The following is a 23,006-nucleotide window of genomic DNA, read 5'->3' on the forward strand; positions in this document are numbered from 1 at the left end:
ACAAAGATATTACATAATGGTAAAGGGATCAATTCATCAGGAAGAGCTAATTATCCTAAATATATACGCAGCCAATACAGGAGCACCCAGATTCATAAAGCATGTCCTTAGAGACTTACAAAGAGACTCCCATACAATAATAACGGGAGACTTTAACACCCCACTGTCAACATTAGACAGATCAATGAGACAGAAAGTTAACAAGGATATCCAGGAATTGAACTCAACTCTGTACCAAGCGGACCTAACAGACATCTACAGAACTCTCCACCCCAAAGCAACAGAATATACATTCTTCTCAGCACATCACACTTATTCCAAAATTGACCACATAATTGGAAGTAAAGCACTCCTCAGCAAATGTAAAAGAACAGAAATTATAACAAGCTGTCTCTCAGACCACAGTGCAATCAAACTAGAACTCAGGACTAAGACAATCAAAACCGCTCAACTACATGGAAACTGAACAACCTGCTCCTGAATGACTACTGGGTACATAACGAAATGAAGGCAGAAATAAAGATGTTCTTTGAAACCAATGAGAACAAAGATACGACATACCAGAATCTCTGGGACACACTTAAAGCAGTGTGTAGAGGGAAATTTATAGCACTAAATGCCCGCAAGAGAAAGCTGGAAAGATCTAAAATTGACACCCTAACATCACAATTAAAAGAACTAGAGAAGCAAGAGCAAACACATTCAGAAGCTAGCAGAAGGCAAGAAATAACTAAGATCAGAGCAGAACTGAAGGAGATAGAGACACAAAAAAACCTCCAAAAAAATCAATGAATCCAGGAGTTGGTTTTTTGAAAAGATCAACAAAATTGATAGAATGCTAGCAAGACTAATAAAGAAGAAAAGAGAGAAGAATCAAATAGACGCAATAAAAAATGATAAAGGGGATGTCACCACTGACCCCACAGAAATACAAACTACCATCAGAGAATACTATAATCACCTCTACACAAATAAACGAGAAAACCTAGAAGAAATGGATAATTGCCTGGACACTTACACTCTCCCAAGACTAAACCAGGAAGAAGTTGAATCCCTGAATAGACCAATAGCAGGCTCTGAAATTGAGGCAATAATTAATAGCCTACCAACCAAAACAAGTCTAGGACCAGATGGATTCACAGCTGAATTCTACCAGAGGTACAAGGAGGAGTTGGTACCATTCCTTCTGAAATTACTCCAATCAATAGAAAAAGAGGGAATCCTCCCTAACTCATTTTACGAGGCCAACATCATTCTGATACCAAAGCCTGGTAGAGATACAACGAAAAAAGAGAATTTTAGACCAATATCCCTGATGAACATCGATGCAAAAATCCTCAGTAAAATACTGGCAAACTGAATCCAGCAGTACATCAAAAAGCTTATCCACCATGATCAAGTGGGTTTCATCCCTGGGATGCAAGGCTGGTTCAACATACGCAAATCAATAAACATAATCCAGCATATAAACAGAACCAAAGACAAAAAACACATGATTATCTCATAGATGCAGAAAAGGCCTTTGACAAAATTCAACAGCCCTTCATGCTAAAACCTCTCAATAAATTCAGTATTGATGGAACGTATCTCAAAATAATAAGAGCTATTTATGACAAACCCACAGCCAATATCATACTGAATGGGCAAAAACTGGAAGCATTCCCTTTGAAAACTGGCACAAGACAGGGATGCCCTTTCTCACCACTCCTATTCAACATAGTGTTGGAAGTTCTGGCTAGGGCAATCAGGCAAGAGAAACAAATAAAGGGTATTCAGTTAGGAAAAGAAGAAGTCAAATTGTCCCTCTTTGCAGATGACATGATTGTATATTTAGAAAACCCCATTGTCTCAGCCCAAAATCTCCTTAAGCTGATAAGCAACTTCAGAAAAGTCTCAGGATACAAAATCAATGTGCAAAATCACAAGCATTCTTATACAGCAGTAACAGACAAACAGAGAGCCAAATCATGAATGAAGTCCCACTCACAATAGCTTCAAAGAGAATAAAATACCTAGGAATCCAACTTACAAGGGATGTAAAGGACCTCTTCAAGGAGAACTACAAACCACTGCTCAGTGAAATAAAAAAGGACACAAACAAATGGAAGAACATACCACGCTCATGGATAGGAAGAATCAATATTGTGAAAATGGCCATACTGCCCAAGGTAATTTATAGATTCAATGCCTTCCCCATTAAGCTACCAATGACTTTCTTCACAGAATTGGAAAAAAACTGCTTTAAAGCTCATATGGAACCAAAAAAGAGCCCGCATTGCCAAGACAATCCTAAGCCAAAAGAACAAAGCTGGAGGCATCATGCTACCTAACTTCAAACTATACTACAAGGCCACAGTAACCAAAACAGCATGGTACTGGTACCAAAACAGAGATATAGACCAATGGAACAGAACAGAGCCCTCAGAAATAATACATATCTACAACCATGTGATCTTTGACAAACCTGACAAAAACAAGAAATTGAGAAAGGATTCCCTATTTAATAAATGGTGCTGGGAAAATTGGCTAGCCATAAGTAGAAAGATGAAACTGGATCCTTTCCTTACTCCTTATATGTAAATTAATTCAAGATGGATTAGAGACTTAAATGTTAGACCTAAAACCATAAAAACCCTAGAAGAAAACCTAGGTAATACCATTCAGGACATAGGCATGGGCAAGGACTTCATGTCTAAAACACCAAAAGTAATGGCAACAAAAGCCAAAATTGACAAATGGGATCTAATTAAACTAAAGAGCTTCTACACAGCAAAAGAAACTACCATCAGAGTGAACAGGCAACCTACAGAATGGGAGAAACTTTTTGCAATCTACTCATCTTGACCAAGGGCTAATATCCAGAACCTATAAAGAACTCAATCAAATTTACAAGAAAAAAACAACCCCATCAAAAAGTGGGCAAAGGATATGAACAGACACTTCTCAAAAGAAGACATTCATGCAGCCAACAGACACATCAAAAACTGCTCATCACCACTCGCCATCAGAGAAATGCAAATCAAAACCACAATGAGATACGCTCTCATGCCAGTTAGAATAGCAATCATTAAAAAATCAGGAAACAACAGGTGCTGGAGAGGATGTGGAGAAATAGGAACACTTACACTGTTGGTGGGACTGTAAACTAGTTCAACCATTGTGGAAAACAGTGTGGCGATTCCTCAAGGACCTAGAACTAGAAATACCATTTGACCCAGTCATCCCATTACTGGGGATATACCCAAAGGATTATAAGTCATGCTGCTATAAAGACACATGTTTATTGCGGTACTATTCACAATAGCAAAGACTTGGAATCAACCCAAATGTCCATCAGTGACAGACTGGATTAAGAAAATGTGGCACATATACACCATGGAATACTATGCAGCCATAAAAAAAGATGAGCTCATGTCCTTTGTAGGGACATGGATGCAGCTGGAAACCATCATTCTCAACAAACTATCGCAAGAACAGAAAACCAAATACCGTATGTTCTCACTCATTGGTGGGAATTGAACAATGAGATCACTTTGACACAGGAAGGGGAACATTACACACCGGGTCCTATTGTGGGGAGGGGGTAGTGGGGAGAAATAGCATTAGGAGATATACCTAATGTAAATGACGAGTTAATGGGTGGAGTACACCAACATGACACATGTATACATATGTAACAAACCTGCACATTGTGCACATGTACCCTAGAACTTAAAAGTATTTAAAAAAAAAAAAATGGACACTGCTTAAAGTAGTAACTGAAGATGTAAATACATACTAATTAAAATTATAATAGTGACCACTAGCAGACAGACATAAAACATGTAATTACAACTGTAATGTGGATCACAAAGAGGGTGTTGTGGGATATAGAGTGAGGGATCAAAACTCAAGTTGTTAGGTACCCCGTGCCATTTGCAAACACAGTACCTGGGATTAGGTTGAACCATTTGAAACTGTGTTTGGCAGTTTCTGGCTCAGAAAAAAGTAACTTCAGATGCTTCAACCCATTCTTTTTTTTGTTTTTTGAAACGGAGTGTTGCTCTTGTTGCCCAGGCTGGAGTGCAATGGCGTGATCTCGGCTCACCGCAACCTCCGCCCCTCAGGTTCAAGCTATCCTGCTGGGATTACAGAAATGCACCACCATGCCCAGCTAATTCTGTACTTTTAGTAGAGATGGGGTTTCTCCATGTCGGTCAGGCTGATCTCGAACTCCTGACCCAAGGTGATCCGCCAGCCTCATGCTAGGCCTGGGATTATAAGCGTGAGCCACGGCGCCCAACGGGCTTCAACTCAATTCTTTTTGATGCAGCGCTTAATAAACTATCTTCTGTTGTAGTTACATTTCACAAGAAGAGAGCCTTTTTCTTCCTCACTACCATACATCCAGTGCCAGACACACTTCTTAGAAAACATTACTCAACAAATATTTGCTGAATCAAAAAAAAAGAGGACTCAGGACTCGGAAAGGCAAAATGGGTGAAAGTGGTCTTAAAATTTAAAAAGCCCTACAAAAAAATTCAAATGTCTGCTAATTTAGCAAACAGACCAGCAATCTGGCTTCCAGCAATATTAACATGTGCTATTAAAAGTCTGGTAGTCCCATAGAGTTTATAATTGGATTTAGCCTGTACATTGTGCGTAATCTACAGTCGAAAAATTTTCATCCATGTTTAACAAAATCTTCATCACATCATTAGTATTTAGTCATTAAATGCTAAAGAAGATAGGCTTAAAAATTTAGTTGTTTTCTGCTAACCCATAACCCAGATTGTTACTTACAGGTCTACTCTCTTTCCTGTAAATATACAAAGCATTCTTCAGAGAAAATCTCCCTTCTACAAATTCTTAAGTGGATCCTTTTGAAATAATATGTTGTTAGTGCTAGAAAATGGCTGGAAGGCAAGGTTTGTTTTTTGTTGTTGTTGTTTTTGAGACAGTCTCGCTCTGTCACCCAGGCTGGAGTGCAATGGTGCAATCTCGGCTCACTGCAACCTCCACGTCCCGGGGTCAAGTGATTCTCCTGCCTCCGCCTCCTGAGAAGCTGGAATTACAGGCAGGCACCATCAAGCCTGGCTAATTTTTGTATTTTCAGTAGAGACGGGGTTTCATCATGTTGGTCAGGCTGGTCTCGAACTCTTGACCTCGTACTCCACCCACCTCGGCTTCCCAAATTGCTGGGATTACAGGCGTGAGCCACCATGCCCGGCCAAGGCAAGTGAGTTTTAAAGAATCTTTGGAGTGTGTATTAAATGGTGTACATCAGAATTGACTGTTGTATTTGTCCTGTAAATATGAATATTTTATTGCTCCATTGTTTGTAATAGTAAACGATGAAAAAGTAAATTTACATTATAGGGGGCTAAATCTTGGTGTACAATAAAATCTGACCATTAGAAATAAAAAAGTTTGGTAATACATACTGTGCTTTATACAACCAGGCACCATTCTCTAAGGGCTTCAGATATACTAACTTTGTAATCCTCATAGCCCATCAATGACATAAGTAACTATCATTATCCCCATTTTACAGACAAGAAAACTAGGACAGCAACTCCTTAGGCTAAGCAGCTAGTCTGGATTCATCCCAGGTAGTCAGGCAGAATTCATGCTCTATTAAACCATACAGTATATTCTGCATCTACAGTATAGGGAAATACTTATACTGTAGTATAATACTTACACTTAGTGAAATACTTATACTTAGGGAAATACTTATACATAGTGGAAAGGACAATGTTCCCTGATAATTTCTGTGAAAAAGTGAGTTTCTGAATTCAATGATTACGATCTCATCTGTATTTTTCTGTTTAAAGTATGTAATGAAAATGTTTAGAAGGACTTATGTCAAGTTGTTAACAGTAGATACCACTAAGGACTTGGTTGGGAGTTTGAAAATGAAAATTTATTATTTATACCTTGCATTTAAAATTCTTTAACCAGCATGTGCTCTACAGTAAATATACCACATGCCAGTGACAACCGCCTCCCACATTATCTATGACACAAAACCAAACAAGCATATGAAAAGAAACACACTTACCTTGTGCTACCATATTGGTCAATGGGTAGGACAAGGCATGAAAGATTCTAATGCACACTCCAAGTTAACCAACATCATTTAAGAAGTAGAATGAACTTACCGCTAACCGACTGTTGATTTATCAGACTTCATTTACTTCAACAACAAATCTGTCCAACTTCAGTTTATTCCCAACACACTAAAGTATTTCAACAAGTTTTATGTCATATTAAACTTAACTGAATTACCTGATGACTCTAGGCCATCCCAAATGGCAGCTCTTCATTGTGCTAGGAGTTTTAGCTATTCCCCCCTCTCTACGGGGAAGCACTGTTCCTCATGGACCCAAGTTGGAAAATCAGATAATTGACCCGGTCCAGCAAGTGTATGTAAATTAAACCAATAAAAGCTTACGGAAAAGGTCTTGTTTCAGTAATGTGTAGATTTTTCAAAATCCCCTATATTGAATGTGAGAGATCCTGGAAGCTGATCCTGTTTTTAAAAGTCTGATTTCTGACTGTGACGTTCAATGTGACTAGATTTTTTAATGCAACAGTCTATTTGAGGTGCTCCGGCAGTGCTTGCTTTCTCCAAAGTAGCCCGGCCCCGTGGCCATCCAACCTATGCTTTAGAGCTTTCTGGCAGCATAGCATCTCTTAAGGCAGCTCGTTCTGACATTAGATTAGTATGTTAGAAAGTTTTTAAAAAAAAAAAAAGGATTGTGATACCTTTTTTGGTATAGATTCCACCCCACTGGTCTTAGTTCCTAAAATATAAATTGTCTGCCCAATGGGTCATACAAATCCAACAACCAAGAAACATTAGTAATTGTCTTCTGTACTTTACTAAACACTTTGTGTTTAATATATTTTTAAATTGTAAAGAAATTACAAGGAACTCCTAAAAAAATTTAATACAAAAATATTACAAGTTAGGACAATTAATCATTGAGATGACATTTAAGAAGCATGCAGAAAAAGTAGCATAGGGTTAACATTTCACTGATGACAAAGCACTTTAGGTACAGTAGAGAAAAGCACCATAAAACTACCATCTCTAGTGTCTTTTCCTCCACTGTGTTTTTTCAAATGATTATATTGGTAAAACAGTAAACTTTGATCTGATCTGCTATGGATTATACTAGGTAATAAATCTAATTCATTGTAAAGTATAACTGAAATTAAAAATAATCCCTTCTATTATTGTTCGAATTAATTTCAGCTTTCCCTCAAGTTTATAAGGATTCTAATCCTTAGGAATCCAACCCTTTTTGGAAAAGTATACAATGTGGGATATTATTAACAATCTATGCCATGCAATAAAAGATAACCCCTTGAAAATGAAAGCATGTCAGTTCTAACAATTGCAGTGGCTTATTTCTAATAAAACATAAAACTATGCTTGCATTTATTTCTGTTTAAGGAAATAAACAGGAAAAACAGAAGACCTGGAGAGTGTAAGTTCTTAAAAAACAAAAGAGAAAATATGCTCAATGATTCTTTTAAAAAAAGTCTCTAACTCTAAAGGAGTTGGTATTAATTAAAACTAGAAGGTGTCTAGTTGTTTTTCTTATAAAGTTTGTAATAACAACTAGCTAAGAGAGAAAATGATTCAACTATAATTGGCTTGTTGTGAAGCAAAAAAAGGTCACTGAGGAAGCTGAGCCTCCTGTCCTAATCTTCAACACCTCTACACATTGTTTTGTGCTCAACCGTGTGGCTAAGCAAACAAATGTATCTAAGGTCTCTTTTAGTTTATGTGAAATAACGTCTTTTAAATACAATACTGATTTTTCAAAAGAATTAAAAATTACAATCCCCTAGCTGATTAGATGCTCTATTATACTTTAATAAAAATAGTAAATAACCCCTTCATTTAAAAAAATCTTATCTCCTGCAAGAAGTAATAAAAATAGTAAAATTTGTAATTTTATTATGGGCTTACTTTAAAGTATATATCTTGGGAAACAATATGTTTATGAAAAACAGTGGTTTGGGTTCTGATGGCAATTATAATCAGTAATACCAGCATGGGAGAGAATGAACATGTTATAGGTTATGAAGGCTAACTCGGAGCAAAAAGGTTTATTCTACAATAGAACACTGGAGAAGTAAAAGCAATTAAAATGTAAACAAGAAACTGTAAACAAGAATACCATCCCTCTCTCTTTACTTGACTAGTAAATAGGCTATACAAACTACATAGATATCAAAGGTTTTATATATGTACACAGCCAACATAATATCAAAATATATTTTATTCTGGACCTCTTTCAGATCTGATTCAAATTACAGTTGTCAAAGCAATACAATGCAAAGGGGAACTGCAACAACAACAACAACAAAAATGTGCCTAGAAAGGATAAAAGGGTCACTGGGGACAAATCATTGTGATGTGGAACCAAAATACATCGTAAGTGTAATTAACATGGTCCAGGACAGCATAGAACATCTATATCAGTCTTCCTTATACAATAATCATGAAAACTGAACAATGAAGTTCTTTAACATGTACAAAAAACTGTCATGGGCTGGTTTACACTTTTACAACAGTTTTAAAGTTAACTGGATAACTAAAGAAATGATGCAGACATTTTAATCCAGTGCTATAGGTAGGCTCACAGAATTAGACCCAAAGGATTTGTAAAAATAAAAATGGAAACAGTATAGCTACAATGTCAAAGTCAGGAAAGAAGAAAATTTACTTCTGTATTCAAGGATTACAGAGCTACAAAATGCAGTCTGCGTTTTTGTTTGTAATGAGATGGATAAGTACATCAGACTAGATACAACATGCAGAATGTTTTCCTGAACTTATCCAGAAATTCCAAAGAAAACATCATGAAACAACTTACTTAAAAACAAAAATATATGCCCTAGTTAATTCACCCTGCTTCAACACTGTCAACGTAAAGGCAGAAATAAAGAAAGCTATCAATACCTCAGAACTACTGATATAAGACATCAAATTTCTAAATCAGTGTATTAAAAAAGTGAACACTTCCTCTTTTTTCTCTCTTCTACATTTAACTAGAATCATGTTTCAAAAAAACTGATATTAAATGTGACACTTCAGAGCTACTACTGGAAGGAGTAATTCGTAACTTCCCTACCCTCCTTCCATCCCTGCTGATTCAGGAGAGGGGGGAAAAAAACAAAGAAAATAAAACGAAAAACCAACCAGGGTCTCTTGTAGATTTGCTGCTATTCCACAAAATGTTGGCATTTGCTGCCATGCCACAATGTTGGTCCACTGAAATAGGATTTCTGCGGAAACTGTCAACAGTAATTCACCATATGCAAGTACCATCCTTAGCATGCGACAATAATCACAGGTTCTGTAGAAATGTACAATGTGCTTAAGATAATGAAAATTGTAGCACTGCATTTGAGATTTGTTTCTCTACTTATCTAGTAAAACTTGTCATTTTTGCTCACTTAAGTATGATCATTTGTGATTCCTTTAAATAGCAAAAATGCACAGTCCTCTTTAGGCCTCTACTCAATAATAGTTTACATCACTCTTAACAAAATCATTCTACATAAACAGATAGCTCCTTAAAAATAGTACTCTCTCATTAAATCTAATTTGACAGAAAGGAGTTTAAGGGAAAAAGGAGTGCTTTGTAAGTGAAAAAGTACAAATCTTTGGCCTTTCTCTTGACATTTTCTTATGTCAAAAAGCAAAAAACCTTCATGTAATTCAATCTAGTGATAACTTTTTGCACCATAATTTGTTTTTTACACCACAAAAGGAGGCACTTTCAGTATCTGTAAAAGGTATTTAATCCTAAAACATACTTACCTAGAGAATAATTAAAACAGAATTCAATACACTCTAACATCTATTAGGAAATTAAGAGTTACCACTTCTAAAAGTCATTTGAAAGTCAATGATGTTACCTGGTCAATGGCAGGAAATAGGAATTGGAACAAATGTAAGAACTTATGGGATTTCCTACACGGAGGCAAAAAAAAAAAAAAAAAAAAAAAAGATATTCCTTTATGTTGTTTAAAAGTGGCAGCTGCTCTTTCTTTATTCCATTTTAATCAATGAGTATTCATTCAAGTTTTCTTTTCTATATTTCCTTGTAAGTTTCTTACAGTAGCTTATACAACAACAAATAGCATAGAAAAACTACTGGATTCAATTGATCATCAGGAATAAGTTCTCAGAAAAACACAGGCGGAAAAATAAGCAAGAATCCCAAATACAGAACTTTACAAGCTGTGAAACTTGGTCTCTTGCAATCATGTTACTGCTCAAATTAGAGACAATCTTATTTCTGTCTATTGGAGCAGCATCGTGGCACATCAGCAGGCAATGATGATGTTGAGAACAGCAGCAAAAATAAACAATCGTATGCTCATGAAGAACCCAAGCCTACAAAATGGATACCTTTCAGAAAAGTGTATACTTAAAAGACCCAAGACGTCAGGATAATAAAGCTCTGTATTTATAATCTTTTATATGTCCTATTGTGGCTACTATGCTTAAGTAAAATAGCTAAAGAAAAAAAAAAAAAAAAAAAAAAAACCAGAAAAGATGACAATATAAAAATGTAGCTGTCTATTTTGGCAGCTATATTGCAGAATTTCTTGACTATCTTTTAATCAGCTGGGAAAAAGTCAATAACTGTATGCAAATGAATAAACTGTCCATATCAAAATACAAAAGTACTATCAATAATCACCTCTGACTTTCAGATTTAAATTCAGTGCAATTGACAAATGCATCGCTAAAGGAAAATGCAGCTTAAAAGATACTCAAAACATTTGTGTCTATTCCTGGGAGCACATTTTAAAATTATTGCACAGATTTTTTTTATTTTTATTTTTTTTAAACAGTAACAGAGGTCAACCACAGATGTGGACCTCCAGCAATAAAAGCAGGAATTCAAGTGCCAGATATTCAGCATATTAGGTTTCCTACGTAAGTCACATGGTAATATGTTCTAAATATCTCTAATGTGATCCAAAACCCTAAAAAGAGCTGGCACAAAACCATCGTGAATGACTGCCTCTCTGGATGTAAATTTTTAAAAATATTATTACAGTATCATAGTCCCCACTAACAACAACTGGGGTACATATAACAATGTATTGTGAAATTAAGTGTATTTATTCTCTTTACCAATAGCAAATGCTACCCTACCTTAGTAAAACGAAGACTTGCTTCAATCAATGCTGTTTTGTAAAAATAGCAAAGCAACAAATGCTGAAAATCAAAGCTGCATTACTTGGGTTAAATCAGTTTCTACCTAAACTTAGAACACAGGTTAAAATTTTAGTACTAAAAGGCCTCAAAATAATTAGTGACAGAAATAGTGTTATTAATTTGCTAAGCTCAACAATAAGCAATTCCTTAATTAAAATCTTTGAGATATAAATTTGATGACTATTCTCTTCAGAAATGACATACCTGGATTATGTTAATCATGACAAGCCTTATTAATCACACATATAAACATGGCCTCATGCAATCATTTGTATATGTTACTCTAACTTGCATGAGCACAAGGTTTAATTTAATATCTATATCTTTAAGAAAATACTTGATATTATAAACAGAGTAAAAGACATGATATAGTAGTGATTACTGAAAAAAAAATTAGCAGCTTAAATCGATCTATATTTGAAAAAACGTAGTCACAAGTACCACAAATGCAGAATCAGAGCAGCAGGAAGAAGGTTAGTGCAATTATATTTTCATAAAAAAAATTCTGAATCACTGCTATTTAAAAACACCTTGAAGCAAGTCTTTTGTTTGAGATTGTTTTTTAAACTAAGGTAGCAAACATTTTGCCATGTAATGGCAGTGTTATATGCCGTTATCTTGCTTTGTATAAAGAAAACAACATGAGAGATTTTTAATACTGGAGGTTGGTTACATTTACATATTTAAGCTTCTACACAGAATGATGGACACTTTGAGAAGCTAATCCTTATCCAGAAACATTTTAATCTCTTAAAAAACAAAGCAAAACAAACAAACAACAAAAAACCCAAAACTACTTTGCTCCTTTTCACAATAGTGCACACTTTTACCATAATTTAGTTATGGCTACAAAACATCAGAAGATTTTTTTTTTTTTTAATGTATCTTCTCTATGGTAATTAAAAAAAAAAATTGTGCCCTTCTAGTCTTTAATTGGCAGAAATATGTCCCAAAAAAGAAACTATTGCATTTAAGCCACATCACCAAAAAACAAAACAGAAAAAAAAAAAAAAAAAAAAAGCAAAACAAAAAAACAAAACCAACAGAGCATAATACCCTTTTACTGATGTGTCTTACAGATTGACATGACCAAAGTCATAGGTTTTCATTTAATTTCCAATTCCCCCTTCCACAACATGCACCAACTGAATATATGCTCTGGGAGCCATAAAATGTACCAAACATCTACCTCTTCAAAAGAATGCATTAAAATATTTTAAAGAATTTTTTGTTGTTTAAAAGGTGAAAAAAATATAAACAAGAAACTGATTCACTCCCTTACTTCATGCATCCATAATCTAAACCAAAAACAAAATTTTAAAGCAAGAACAAACTACTGCTGCAAGTTTCTGTAAGTCCATTTTCTCTGTACATACAAACTGCTCACTACTGAAGGGAAAAAAGAATATAATCCATGGTGTCTGCTGATTCAAAGGGGAGAAACAAGGCTGTCATTTAGTATCCAAAAACTGGTACATGTATGTTCTGCTTTTATAATGTATATTTTTCTCTCTTCTGTTTTTCATATCCAAAACTTCTAAATGCTATTTTAGGGGCACAGCAGATTAGATTCCAGCACTTGGTGAACAGAATTCACAAGCTGTGACAAAACTCTGTCATCTTCAGGGTGCAATTTTGTGTATATACACTTATGTATATATTTCTTTTAGATTTGGCTGTAGTGGACTGGCCATGGTTCAAGTGGGACTATAGCAGTACATGGGTCAGGGACAGTCATTTTGGCTATGTACACATTCATAGTCGGTCCATGGCTTCCAACTAGTAGCGCTATTTCCGAAGGTCTAATACACAAACCTGTAAGAAATTAGAATAATCAACCAGTGTATTCAGAATTTTATTGTACATTTTATGTTTAACTTTTCTATAGTACAATTTGAAATGTTTCTTAGTTCCAAGTTTATAAAATTGGTAAAGCATGATAATCATGGAAATGAGCGGTTAACTGACAGAAATTAGATTTAAGCAGGTCAAGAGAACAACCATGAGCTCAAACTATGGGGGAAGAACCATGGCTAGGATTTTTAATACTCTGTTGATTTAAAAGGTAGGAGAAAATGCTCAAAACAACCATTTCCTATCTATTGGACCCTAATGAAAGATATCACGTATTATATTCAGCTACAGCATCAGTAAATAGCTACCCCTTCCCCATCTTCTGTTACTTCTACAGCTTTGGAAGCCATATTTGCATTGTTGTAAAGACTTGGCCAACCTCATTCTGAAAATCTTCCAGTATCACACATTCCTCAACACAGGAACCACCTCTAGTTCTGCCTTCCCTGAGCTAAAAAAAAAAACTCTTCTGTGAAGAGGAGAAGGTAGAAATACACATTAAAAATTTCAATCCTTCTCAGAATGTTACTCTGGTATACCTAATTTCATAAATGAAGGTTCACATTAAAAATAACTGTCCATTTCTAGATTATAAGGTACTCTTTTGGTAAGGACAGCCTAAATTTGGTTTACACTATTTAAATCCAACGCACATGAGAAGTTTACAGCCTCAGGAAAAAAAAAATCAGTATCATATCTTAAAATTTATTTTGAGAAAAAAAAAAAAAAACAACTTTGGTATCACTAACAATAAGCTGCATTCTGATGTGAATACCCACCCACACCCTCTTTGGAAACACTTTACTATACTTACTGAACCATCTGATGCACTGGCTCCAACTTTGTCTCCTGCTGCATTCCAGCAAACTTCAAAAATTCCACCTGTTCCCCTATAGCTGTGAACTAGAGCACCTGTCTAAAAGAATGAAAAACAAAATCTTAAAAATCATAATACATATTATAATAAATCCAAATGCTGAAATAAAAATATTACATGGCCTTATTTCTAGCAATCAAAGGAGGGACTTAGCTTCAACTATACAAAATAAGTTCTGAAATTCTAGAACTGTAATACGATCCCTTTATAAAAAGATGATACCAGCCTGTTCTCAAAAGATTACTCACACACATATTCAGTTTCTCCAGTGTTGATAACCATTCTTGGCTAAGGTATCTGGTCTCTTTGACATAGCCAACAATAGCTAGAAGTAAACATTCAGTCTATCAAATAAGTTTTTGTTGTTGCTAAATGACGCATGAGTCTAGCTAACATGTAAAGAAACAAAATAAATTCAGAATTTCTTTGACAGAACTTCTTAAAGAGGAAGTATAACAAACTAATAAAGATAATTCCAGTGTAACTCTGTTATTCACTCTATATTTACTGACCAGTTCCTAAGCTAGGGGATTATAAAAAAAGCTAAAATAATGTATGTACGTTCCTTTTTTATTTTTTTGGACAGAGTCTTGTTCTGTTACGCAGGCTGGATGCAGTTGTGCAATCATAGCTCATCGCACCTTCTAACTCCTGGGCTAGAGTGATCTTCCCGCTTCCACCTCCTGAGTAGCTAGGATTACAGGTGCATGCCACCATGCCCAGCTGATTTTAAAAAAATTATTTGTAGAGACAAGGTCTGACCGTGTTGCCCAGGCTGGTCTTGAACTCTTGTCCTCAAGCAATTCACCCACCCAAGCCTCCCAAAATGTTGGGATTATAAGCATGCACCACAGTTCCCAGCCAGATATGTACACTATTCTTGAAAGATGTTATAAGTTTAAACAAAAAACACAGGCAGGAATACTAACAATGTCATCATTAATTAAGCTGAATCATAAATGTAACAAAGTTATTTTATTATTCAGCTGCCACTGAAGAATTAAAACTCAGTACAAAAACATATTCTTCTATGAAACCAGTCAACATAGCAGGACAAAGATCAGAGGTCCTGTTGTGAAAACTCAAAAATGTGCTTCAGGTGTTCTGCCCCGACAAATCAGAAAAGTGACCTCTGCAGCTTTATGGTAACCTGAAGTCAAGCTAGAGGTGGCAGATCTACGTAAAACAACATGGCAACAAATCATGCACCTTGCAAATATCTCCCATTCAGCCTATCCAAGATGACAACTAAGCTGGAAGAATGTTTGACCGAGTTTTCCTCTTCAAATTTAGCCTGGTAACGTGGCACAAATCACAGAATCACAGATGCACTGGTACTGACACATTGCTACCGATTATCAGGCTGGGAAGGCTCAACTGCTTTGTTTACTTAAAATTTCTCATAATTTATGAGATTAAGTTCAAGTATAGCAGGCTTTAAATATCTACGTTAATGAGAAGAGAAAAAAGTAGAAACAACAAAATCTAAAGTTTGCTGAGGTATTAAAAAAAATAAAATCTATAGTCAACCTACAGACATTCAATCTACAGTCAACTTGAGATGAAAAAAACAAACAACTTTCTTTTAAAAGCACTTACCAATCTCTAAGCTTGAACTGGGCTATAATGAACCAAAACATTATGGTCAACAAGGCAGAGCTAAGACATTTAAAAAGGCCAATGGCTTGGATCGTCGGCATCTACCTCAAATTTGTATGTATACTGGCACAAGACTTCTAAAATTTACTCATCAAATGCTTAGGCAATTCATCATGCAAGAAAGGGGAAAACAAAAAACCTAGATGTATATATAACAATAGGATAATAACTTTCTCCTGCACTGAAAATCCACTATTTTACTATTTTCAAACTTTGAAAAAGTAAGACTTTTGGTACACAATAGTGAAAACAAAATAGTATCAACAGTTGGTCAAATGCCCTTAAATGTCTTGTTGTATGTTCCATCAGCACTCTACAGTTCTATGCCCAAATTTCATTAAAATTGATTTTGTCACAACGGACTAAATGAGTTCACTGAAAATGTTCTAAATGTGAGCAACACCTAGTATATAAAAGGAATATATTTTTTAAAAGAGGTCATTCACAGTAACATAAAAACCATAAGGTACCTCAAAACACATTAGGAAAAAAAGATCCTCAGAGAAATTATAAAACTTCACTGAAGGAATAAAAGACAAATAAACGGAGGTATAACATATTTATGGGTGATAAAACTCAGTAACAATTTTCCCTAATTTCACCTATAAATTCAAGGCACTTATAAACAAAACCCAAAATTGTATGCTGTTTTGGAAATACGGATGACTAAAGTGGCAAGAACAGAAAAAATTTTGAAGAACAATAACAAGAGGGATTTATAAAGTGAGAATTGTTAAAACTGTGCTATTGATTCAGATAAGGCAAATATACAAATGGAATAACAAAGAAGGTATAAACAAATCGCATATACATGAACTGGGTGTATGAAATAAGTGGCATTATGAAAACAGAAAGGGGACAATGAATGGTGCTAAGACAACTGACTGCCCAAATGGAAATATCTGTACCTCACACGATATATAAAAATCAGTTCCAAAGGGGCTAAAAACATTAATGTAAAGGAATAAAACTTAGATACTTCATGAAAAAATATCAGGCCTCAGTGATATCTCTAAGGAAAAATGAATTAAGCTATTAAAAAAAAAAAAAAAGCCATTAAAAAAGAAAGATCCAGCCAGGCACAAGGCATATGCCTGCAGACCCAGTAGACACAGGATGGTGAGGTGAAAGATCTCTTGAGCTCAGGAGTCCAGCCTGGGTAACACAGCAAGACCCCCATCTCTAAAAATAATTAATTTTAAAAAGATAAAGATAAATAGCATCTAAACATTAACATTAAAAACTTCCACATGATCTGCGCATGGTGCCTCATGCCTGTAATCCCAGGATTACTTTGGAAGGTCAAGGCAGGTGGCTTCCTTGAGCCTAGGGGGTTGAGGCCAGACTGGGCAACATGGCGAAATCCGGTCTCTACAAAAAAAATACAAAAATTAGCTGGGTGTGGTGGCATGCACCTGTGATCCCAGCTACTTGAAAGGCTGGTGTGGGAGGATTACCTGAGCCCATGAAGGTCAAGGCTGCAGCGAGCCTTGATCTGCCACTGCATTCCAGCCTAGGTGACAGAGTGAGACCCTATCTCAAGAGAAAACAAAACAACAACCAAAAAACCCCACAAACCATGTACATGATAACACTCCACATGAAGAAAATGAAAGGTGGTGGTACTGGGAGATCACTGAAATCCATATGACCAGGAAGGATTAGTACCCAGAATGCATAATGAACACTAATCAGTATAGAATATAAAAAAATTGAAAAACGGTGGTGGTGGTGAATTAAAATGCTGAAGTCCAGCTGTATAACTATTTGAAAAGATATTTAAACTCATTGATAATCAAGAAAATGCAATTAAAAAAAAAATGCTTCATATCCATGTAATTGGAAAAATGTTTACCAGTCTGATAACCTAAGGATAAAGGAAAATGGGAAATCCTAAATATTGTAATTAGAAGTGTAAATGGGTGTATGCACATTGAAGAGCAGTTTGGCACAAGCACATAAATATACCCTATGGGCCATGATTTCCACTTACAGGATATGCCATGCACCGGTGTGTGTATGTGTATACATACATACATATATAAAAGTATTCTCATAAAAGGAACTTTCATTCATGTGCACAAGGAAACGTGTAAAGATGTTTCAGCAATGCTGTATATTTTTAAATCCCCCAATAGGAAATTAAATTTGAAAATTAATATATTCATATTATGGACAGATTGATATATTAATTATATATTAGATAATATATTCATAACATGAATATATTAATGTATTGTATATAATATATAATGAATACATTAATATATTCATATAACACTCTGGAATTGTCTAAATAAATCATCATTCTAGAAATACAAGTATTAATGTGATAGTTCAAAAAAGTGGTAAAAAACACTAGCTTGAAAAGATATACAATAGAAAATTCACAACAGCATGATTAATTACAATTTTACCACAGAAAATGGTAGTATATATCATTTATCATGCGAATGACAGGCACTCTCTTCAGGATTGCTATAGCCTCTAGGAAGGAAGAGGAAAATGGAGATGAACACTTTATCTGTATCTACAACATTTTATCAGGTAAAAATAGGAAGGAAGAGATTTACAACAGTGTGGCAACATGTTCTTATCAATTAAATCTGAGCAGTAGGCATATGAGTGTTATATTATTTTCTGTTTGAAATGTATAATTATTAAAAGTGAGAATCAACAAATACTAACTTGAAAATATGTCGAAATTATATTATTTAGATTTAGATTCACTTTCACCAGCTCTGTAACTGTTGTTCAGTTTAAAAAGTTTAGCTGGGTGAGGCCGGGTGCAGTGGCTCATGCCTGTAATCCCAGCACACTGGGAGGACGAGGCGGGTGGATCACCTGAGGTCAGGAGTTCAGGACCAGTCTGGCCAACATGGTGAAACCCCATCTCTACTAAAAATACCAAAACTAGCTGGGTGTGGTGGCAGATGCCTATAATCCCAGCTACTCATGGGGCTGAGGCAGGAGAATCGCTGGAACCCAGGAGGCGGAGGTTGCAGTGAGCCGAGATCGCGCCATCACACTCCAGCCTGGGGGACAAGAGCGAGACTTCATATTTAAAAAAAAAAAAAAAAAAAAAGGTTAGTTGGGTGCATGATTAGTGTCTTCCCACAAACACAAAGTTAAACTAAAATTTAGGAAAGAGTTTTTAAAGCATATATATCATAGTTACAGAATATATCCAACACAGGCATATATTAATGAAGACAGAAAATATGGGAGTAGAGGTAAGGAAGTAATAATAAAAATTAAAGCAAAACATTTTTATTTAATTATTTTTAATATATTTTTTTAGACAGGGTCTCACTCTGTTGCCCAGGCTGGAGTGTAGTGGTGCGATCTTGGCCCACTGCAACCCCCACCTCTGGGTTCAAGCGATTCTCCTGCCTCAACCTCCCGAGTACCTGAGACTACTGTGTCATTACGCCTGGCTAATTTTTGTAGTTTTAGGAGAGATGGGGTTTCACCATGTTGACCAGCCTGACCTCAAGAGAACTGCCCACCTTGGCCTCCCAAAGTGCTGGGATTACAGGTGTAAGCCAACATATGCAGCCTAAAATTTTATTAGAAGCCCCAGCATGGTGGCTCATGCCTGTAATCCCAGCACTTTGGGAAGCTGAGGTGGGAGGATCCCTTGGGCCCAGGAGTTCAAGGCCAGCCCCGGCAACATAGAAAGATCCTGTCTCTATTTAAAGAAAAACAAAAATAAATATTTAAAAATTGTATTAAAATGTAATGTAAGATTCAGGCTTAATAATCATTTGTTCAACTAGCAAAAATCTGCAACCACATTACAAAGGGTTTAGTTTTTAGTCCATAAAGTCCTGCTAGAAATCAAAGACAATGAATAACCCAGTTGAAAAGAATGGAAAAAAACACGGTCAGTCACAGAAAAATTAACAAGTATGCTTAAATACATAAAAAAAAATTCCTAATGTCATTCATAAGAAAATGCAAATTTAAAACTATGCTGAAATACCATTTATCACCAAAGGATAGAACTGTGAGGTGAAACATTATTTTATATTGTCAGTGGTAGTGTAAAATGAAAAAAGCACAATGCTTTTATTCATAAAAAGAAGTTAGGAAAAAATAAAAACTAAGAAAAATTGTTACCAGCAGGAGAGGAAGACAGAAATGGGAACAAAGTTTCTCAGTGTATACCTTTATATAAGGTTTGAGGTTTATTCTGAACTGTATGAATGTATAAAATAATTTTAAAATCTTCAAAATAAGTTATGAAAATTAATTAGTGAGATGAACTATGGTGGCGGACACCTACACAAAGAGAAATAGACCGTAATAACTTATTATGTGTGCACTACATCTAACAAAGATCTGATAACTGAAAGGAGGGGTGAGTCCAGTGACTGCTATTAAAAAAGTACAGTACATAGAGCATAAAAACTAAAACACTGAGAAGATTTAAAAAATTGAAAGCAACAGGCTGTTTTCTCCACTTTTAAGAATCTCTGAAACACTATACATACTACCTGAAAAGGTAACGTAGCTGTAAGTTTCTTTCTTATAAATTATTGCATTCAGCCACAAAATCTGGTCCTTTGATGTTTACTGCTCATATATAGCTCCTTCAGAGACAACTATTTTGAAAAATAAAATCTGTCATTTATGTAAATAAATACATCCTAAACATTCACATTTGATATCTACAAAACTGTTGGAAAAAAACAAAAGAATACAATAATAAATAATAAAACAAACGATCTAAATCCATTTCAAAATTCCGGTCTCCATAAAGACATAACTTCAATTGGTTTCTATCTTACTCTAAAACCAAGAATTCAATTAATGCCACAAGAGGAATGACAAGCAAATGGTGGGGGAAAGTGTATAGGCAAATGTTTCTACCTAAATTTAAGAGTACCTGACCATTTAAATAATGGAGACATACCTGTGTGTTCCAGATGTGTACACATTTGTCAAAAGAACCACTTGCCAGATACCTGCCATCAGGACTGAAAGCTACACTGTACACAGGCTCTTGGTGTTTTGTCAAGGTATGGATGCAGATCCCTCGGTCTACATCCCACAACCTAACAGTAGAATCAAAGGATGCACTGAAAAGGGAGGGAAAGAAAGTTAATTTATAAGTAAGGAAATACTCCTCCAGCCTTGCCTCCACCCCAACCTCCATATTCAGCCACATCTAAAATAGCCAAAATTCTTTATGAGAAGCAGACCGATTGGACTGTTGGGAAGAATATTCTGTGAGCTTCAAATCAGTGACAAGAAAATAATAAATAAATGAAATTCAGAAAGAAGAGCAAGTGTTCTAGAAATTAAAAGCTAAACAAGGAAAAACAAAAAACAAAAAACAAAAACAAAAAAAACCCTTAAAGGAATCTCCCAAGTTCAGGAGCAGAAAACATAAATGTGTTCATTTACTGTATTCCTTTTCTCTCTAAATAATCCCTGTTTCGCATGGTTTTGAACACTGAAGTGACCACAGTTTTCCGTTTGTCTTTTTTCTAAAGATACTAAAGACACTTTATTTTGCTATGCCTCAATTGCTTGGATTTTCATCAATATTTGGTATCAGTCAATATTTGATTATTTCAATATAAAATATCATTATAACTTGAAATAAAAAAACCCAGTGTTTAAAGATTCCCCTTAAGGAACCAACGTAGTGCCCATCAGCTAACAAGTGGATGAAGAAAATGTGGTATACCTACACAATAGAATACTACTTAGCCATAAAAAGGAATGAAATATTGTCTTTTGCAGCAACTTGGATAGAGCTAGAGGCCATCATTCTAAGTGAAATAACTCGGGAATGGAAAATCAAATATCATGTTCTGACTTGTAAGTGGGAGCTAAGCTATGAGGATACAAAGGTATAAGAATGATATAATGAATTTTGTGGACTGGAGGTAGGGGTAGGGAGATTGAGAGAGGGGTGAGGGATAAAAGACTACACACTGGGTACACTACACTCCTTGCAAAACCAGTGCACTAAAATCTCAGAAATCACCACTAAAGAATTTATTCTTGTAGCCCAAAACCACCTGTACACCAAAAACTACTGCAATTAGGAAAAAAAAAAGTTTCCACTTGATGAAACCTTCCCTAAATTTCTGTCATATTTATTAGAAGTTGTATTTGTAGAAAACTCATAAAAGGAGGAATAAAACAGAAGTATCACCTTGCTAACATAAGGTTGGCATTTGGATTATTAGTTCCTGGTCCTGTTGGACTCCATTTGATAGTATAAATTTCTTTATTATGTGCTTGCAAATCATGGACACAATTGTCTTGTTTCATACTCCATATCTAAACAAAAAAGAAAAATGTATATAATTATTTTTCCATACAATTAGTACTTTAAAATATTATCTTGACACTTAAAATATTATATGGACAGTCTAAAATATGAGTGATATAACCAGAACGATGATAGAAAAGAGTATTTACAAAGAAACTGAAATGCAATAGAATATATTTAATATTTGCATCTCTGTTAAAAAAAAAAAGTTAGCTTTAAGCCCTTTAAAAATATTCACTATTATGAAGTTTGAAGACTGAATTAACTATATTAGTTCTGAGATTACTTTGGTTAAGGTAAAAATCCTAAAATGCTGAAGGTCCAGTTTTTACACTGTCCTTTAAGTAAAAGATCTACATCATAAACTGCTCTTAGAATTCTAGAATCAGGAAAATTTCACAATGGAGAACTGAAAATAAATAACCAACTTACAAATAATGATGACTCACAGAGAACCATAAAAAGTAACATAGGAAATAAAGTTCAAATGAAAAGACGAAAAGTAGGGAAAAAAAGTAGACAAAAGTAGTCAAAGTAGAGAATAAGCCTTTCCTGAGATGAAAATATGCCTATGTATATAGATTTCAAGTGTCTATTATTTTTGAGCAAAAATTAATAGAAATCAACACGAAGAGTATTTCTGAAAAAAAAAATCACTCAATAAAGACATGGTAGGTCCTACAGTATCTCCTTAACACAAACACATACAACACCCCAAACCCAAGAGCCAACCAAGAAAACAATTAGCTCAACTTTACATTTCCGTGACATGACCATTACAAGATAATGAAGCATCCCAGTGTTTTGGTGTATTTACGACCCCAAGTAAAATAAATCTGAACGACATGTTTTCAGAACTGATTTCATTCGATCTAATTGATGGAATTTGATACTATAGCCACTCTCAACTCTTACCTCCCTTGAAATAATTTTCTCTACGTACTTTCTTTTTCCACTTGTCATTCCTTCTCAGTTTCCTTTGGAAAGCTCATTCCTCTTGATTTGGTGATTTAAGTTTCTGAAGACTTACTCTTTTAGCTCCCCTCTTTTCTCACTCTCTGCACTACCCACACAGTTTTGTCCCT

At 35.1% G+C, this 23,006-nt stretch overlaps 1 protein-coding gene across 16 annotated transcripts in view; it reads right to left on the reverse strand.

Annotated features, from left to right (window-relative positions):
• Positions 1 to 8,261: 8,261 nt before the first annotated feature.
• The window catches only part of TBL1XR1 (TBL1X/Y related 1), a 185,464-nt gene continuing 170,719 nt past the window's right edge, over positions 8,262 to 23,006 (reverse strand). For all 16 annotated transcript variants that reach the window (XM_045386615.3, XM_045386609.3, XM_045386613.2 and 13 more), the window contains 4 exons: positions 21,802 to 21,929; positions 20,548 to 20,713; positions 13,908 to 14,009; positions 8,262 to 13,054 (listed from right to left, as the gene is read on the reverse strand). In XM_045386615.3, the coding sequence (XP_045242550.1) occupies positions 13,028 to 13,054; positions 13,908 to 14,009; positions 20,548 to 20,713; positions 21,802 to 21,929 (423 nt within the window). In that variant the 3' untranslated portion in view covers positions 8,262 to 13,027. The remainder of the gene's footprint in view (positions 13,055 to 13,907; positions 14,010 to 20,547; positions 20,714 to 21,801; positions 21,930 to 23,006) is intronic.

This window comes from Macaca fascicularis, chromosome 2 (genome assembly GCF_037993035.2).
Source record: "Macaca fascicularis isolate 582-1 chromosome 2, T2T-MFA8v1.1".
NCBI classification, from domain to species: Eukaryota; Metazoa; Chordata; class Mammalia; order Primates; family Cercopithecidae; genus Macaca; species Macaca fascicularis.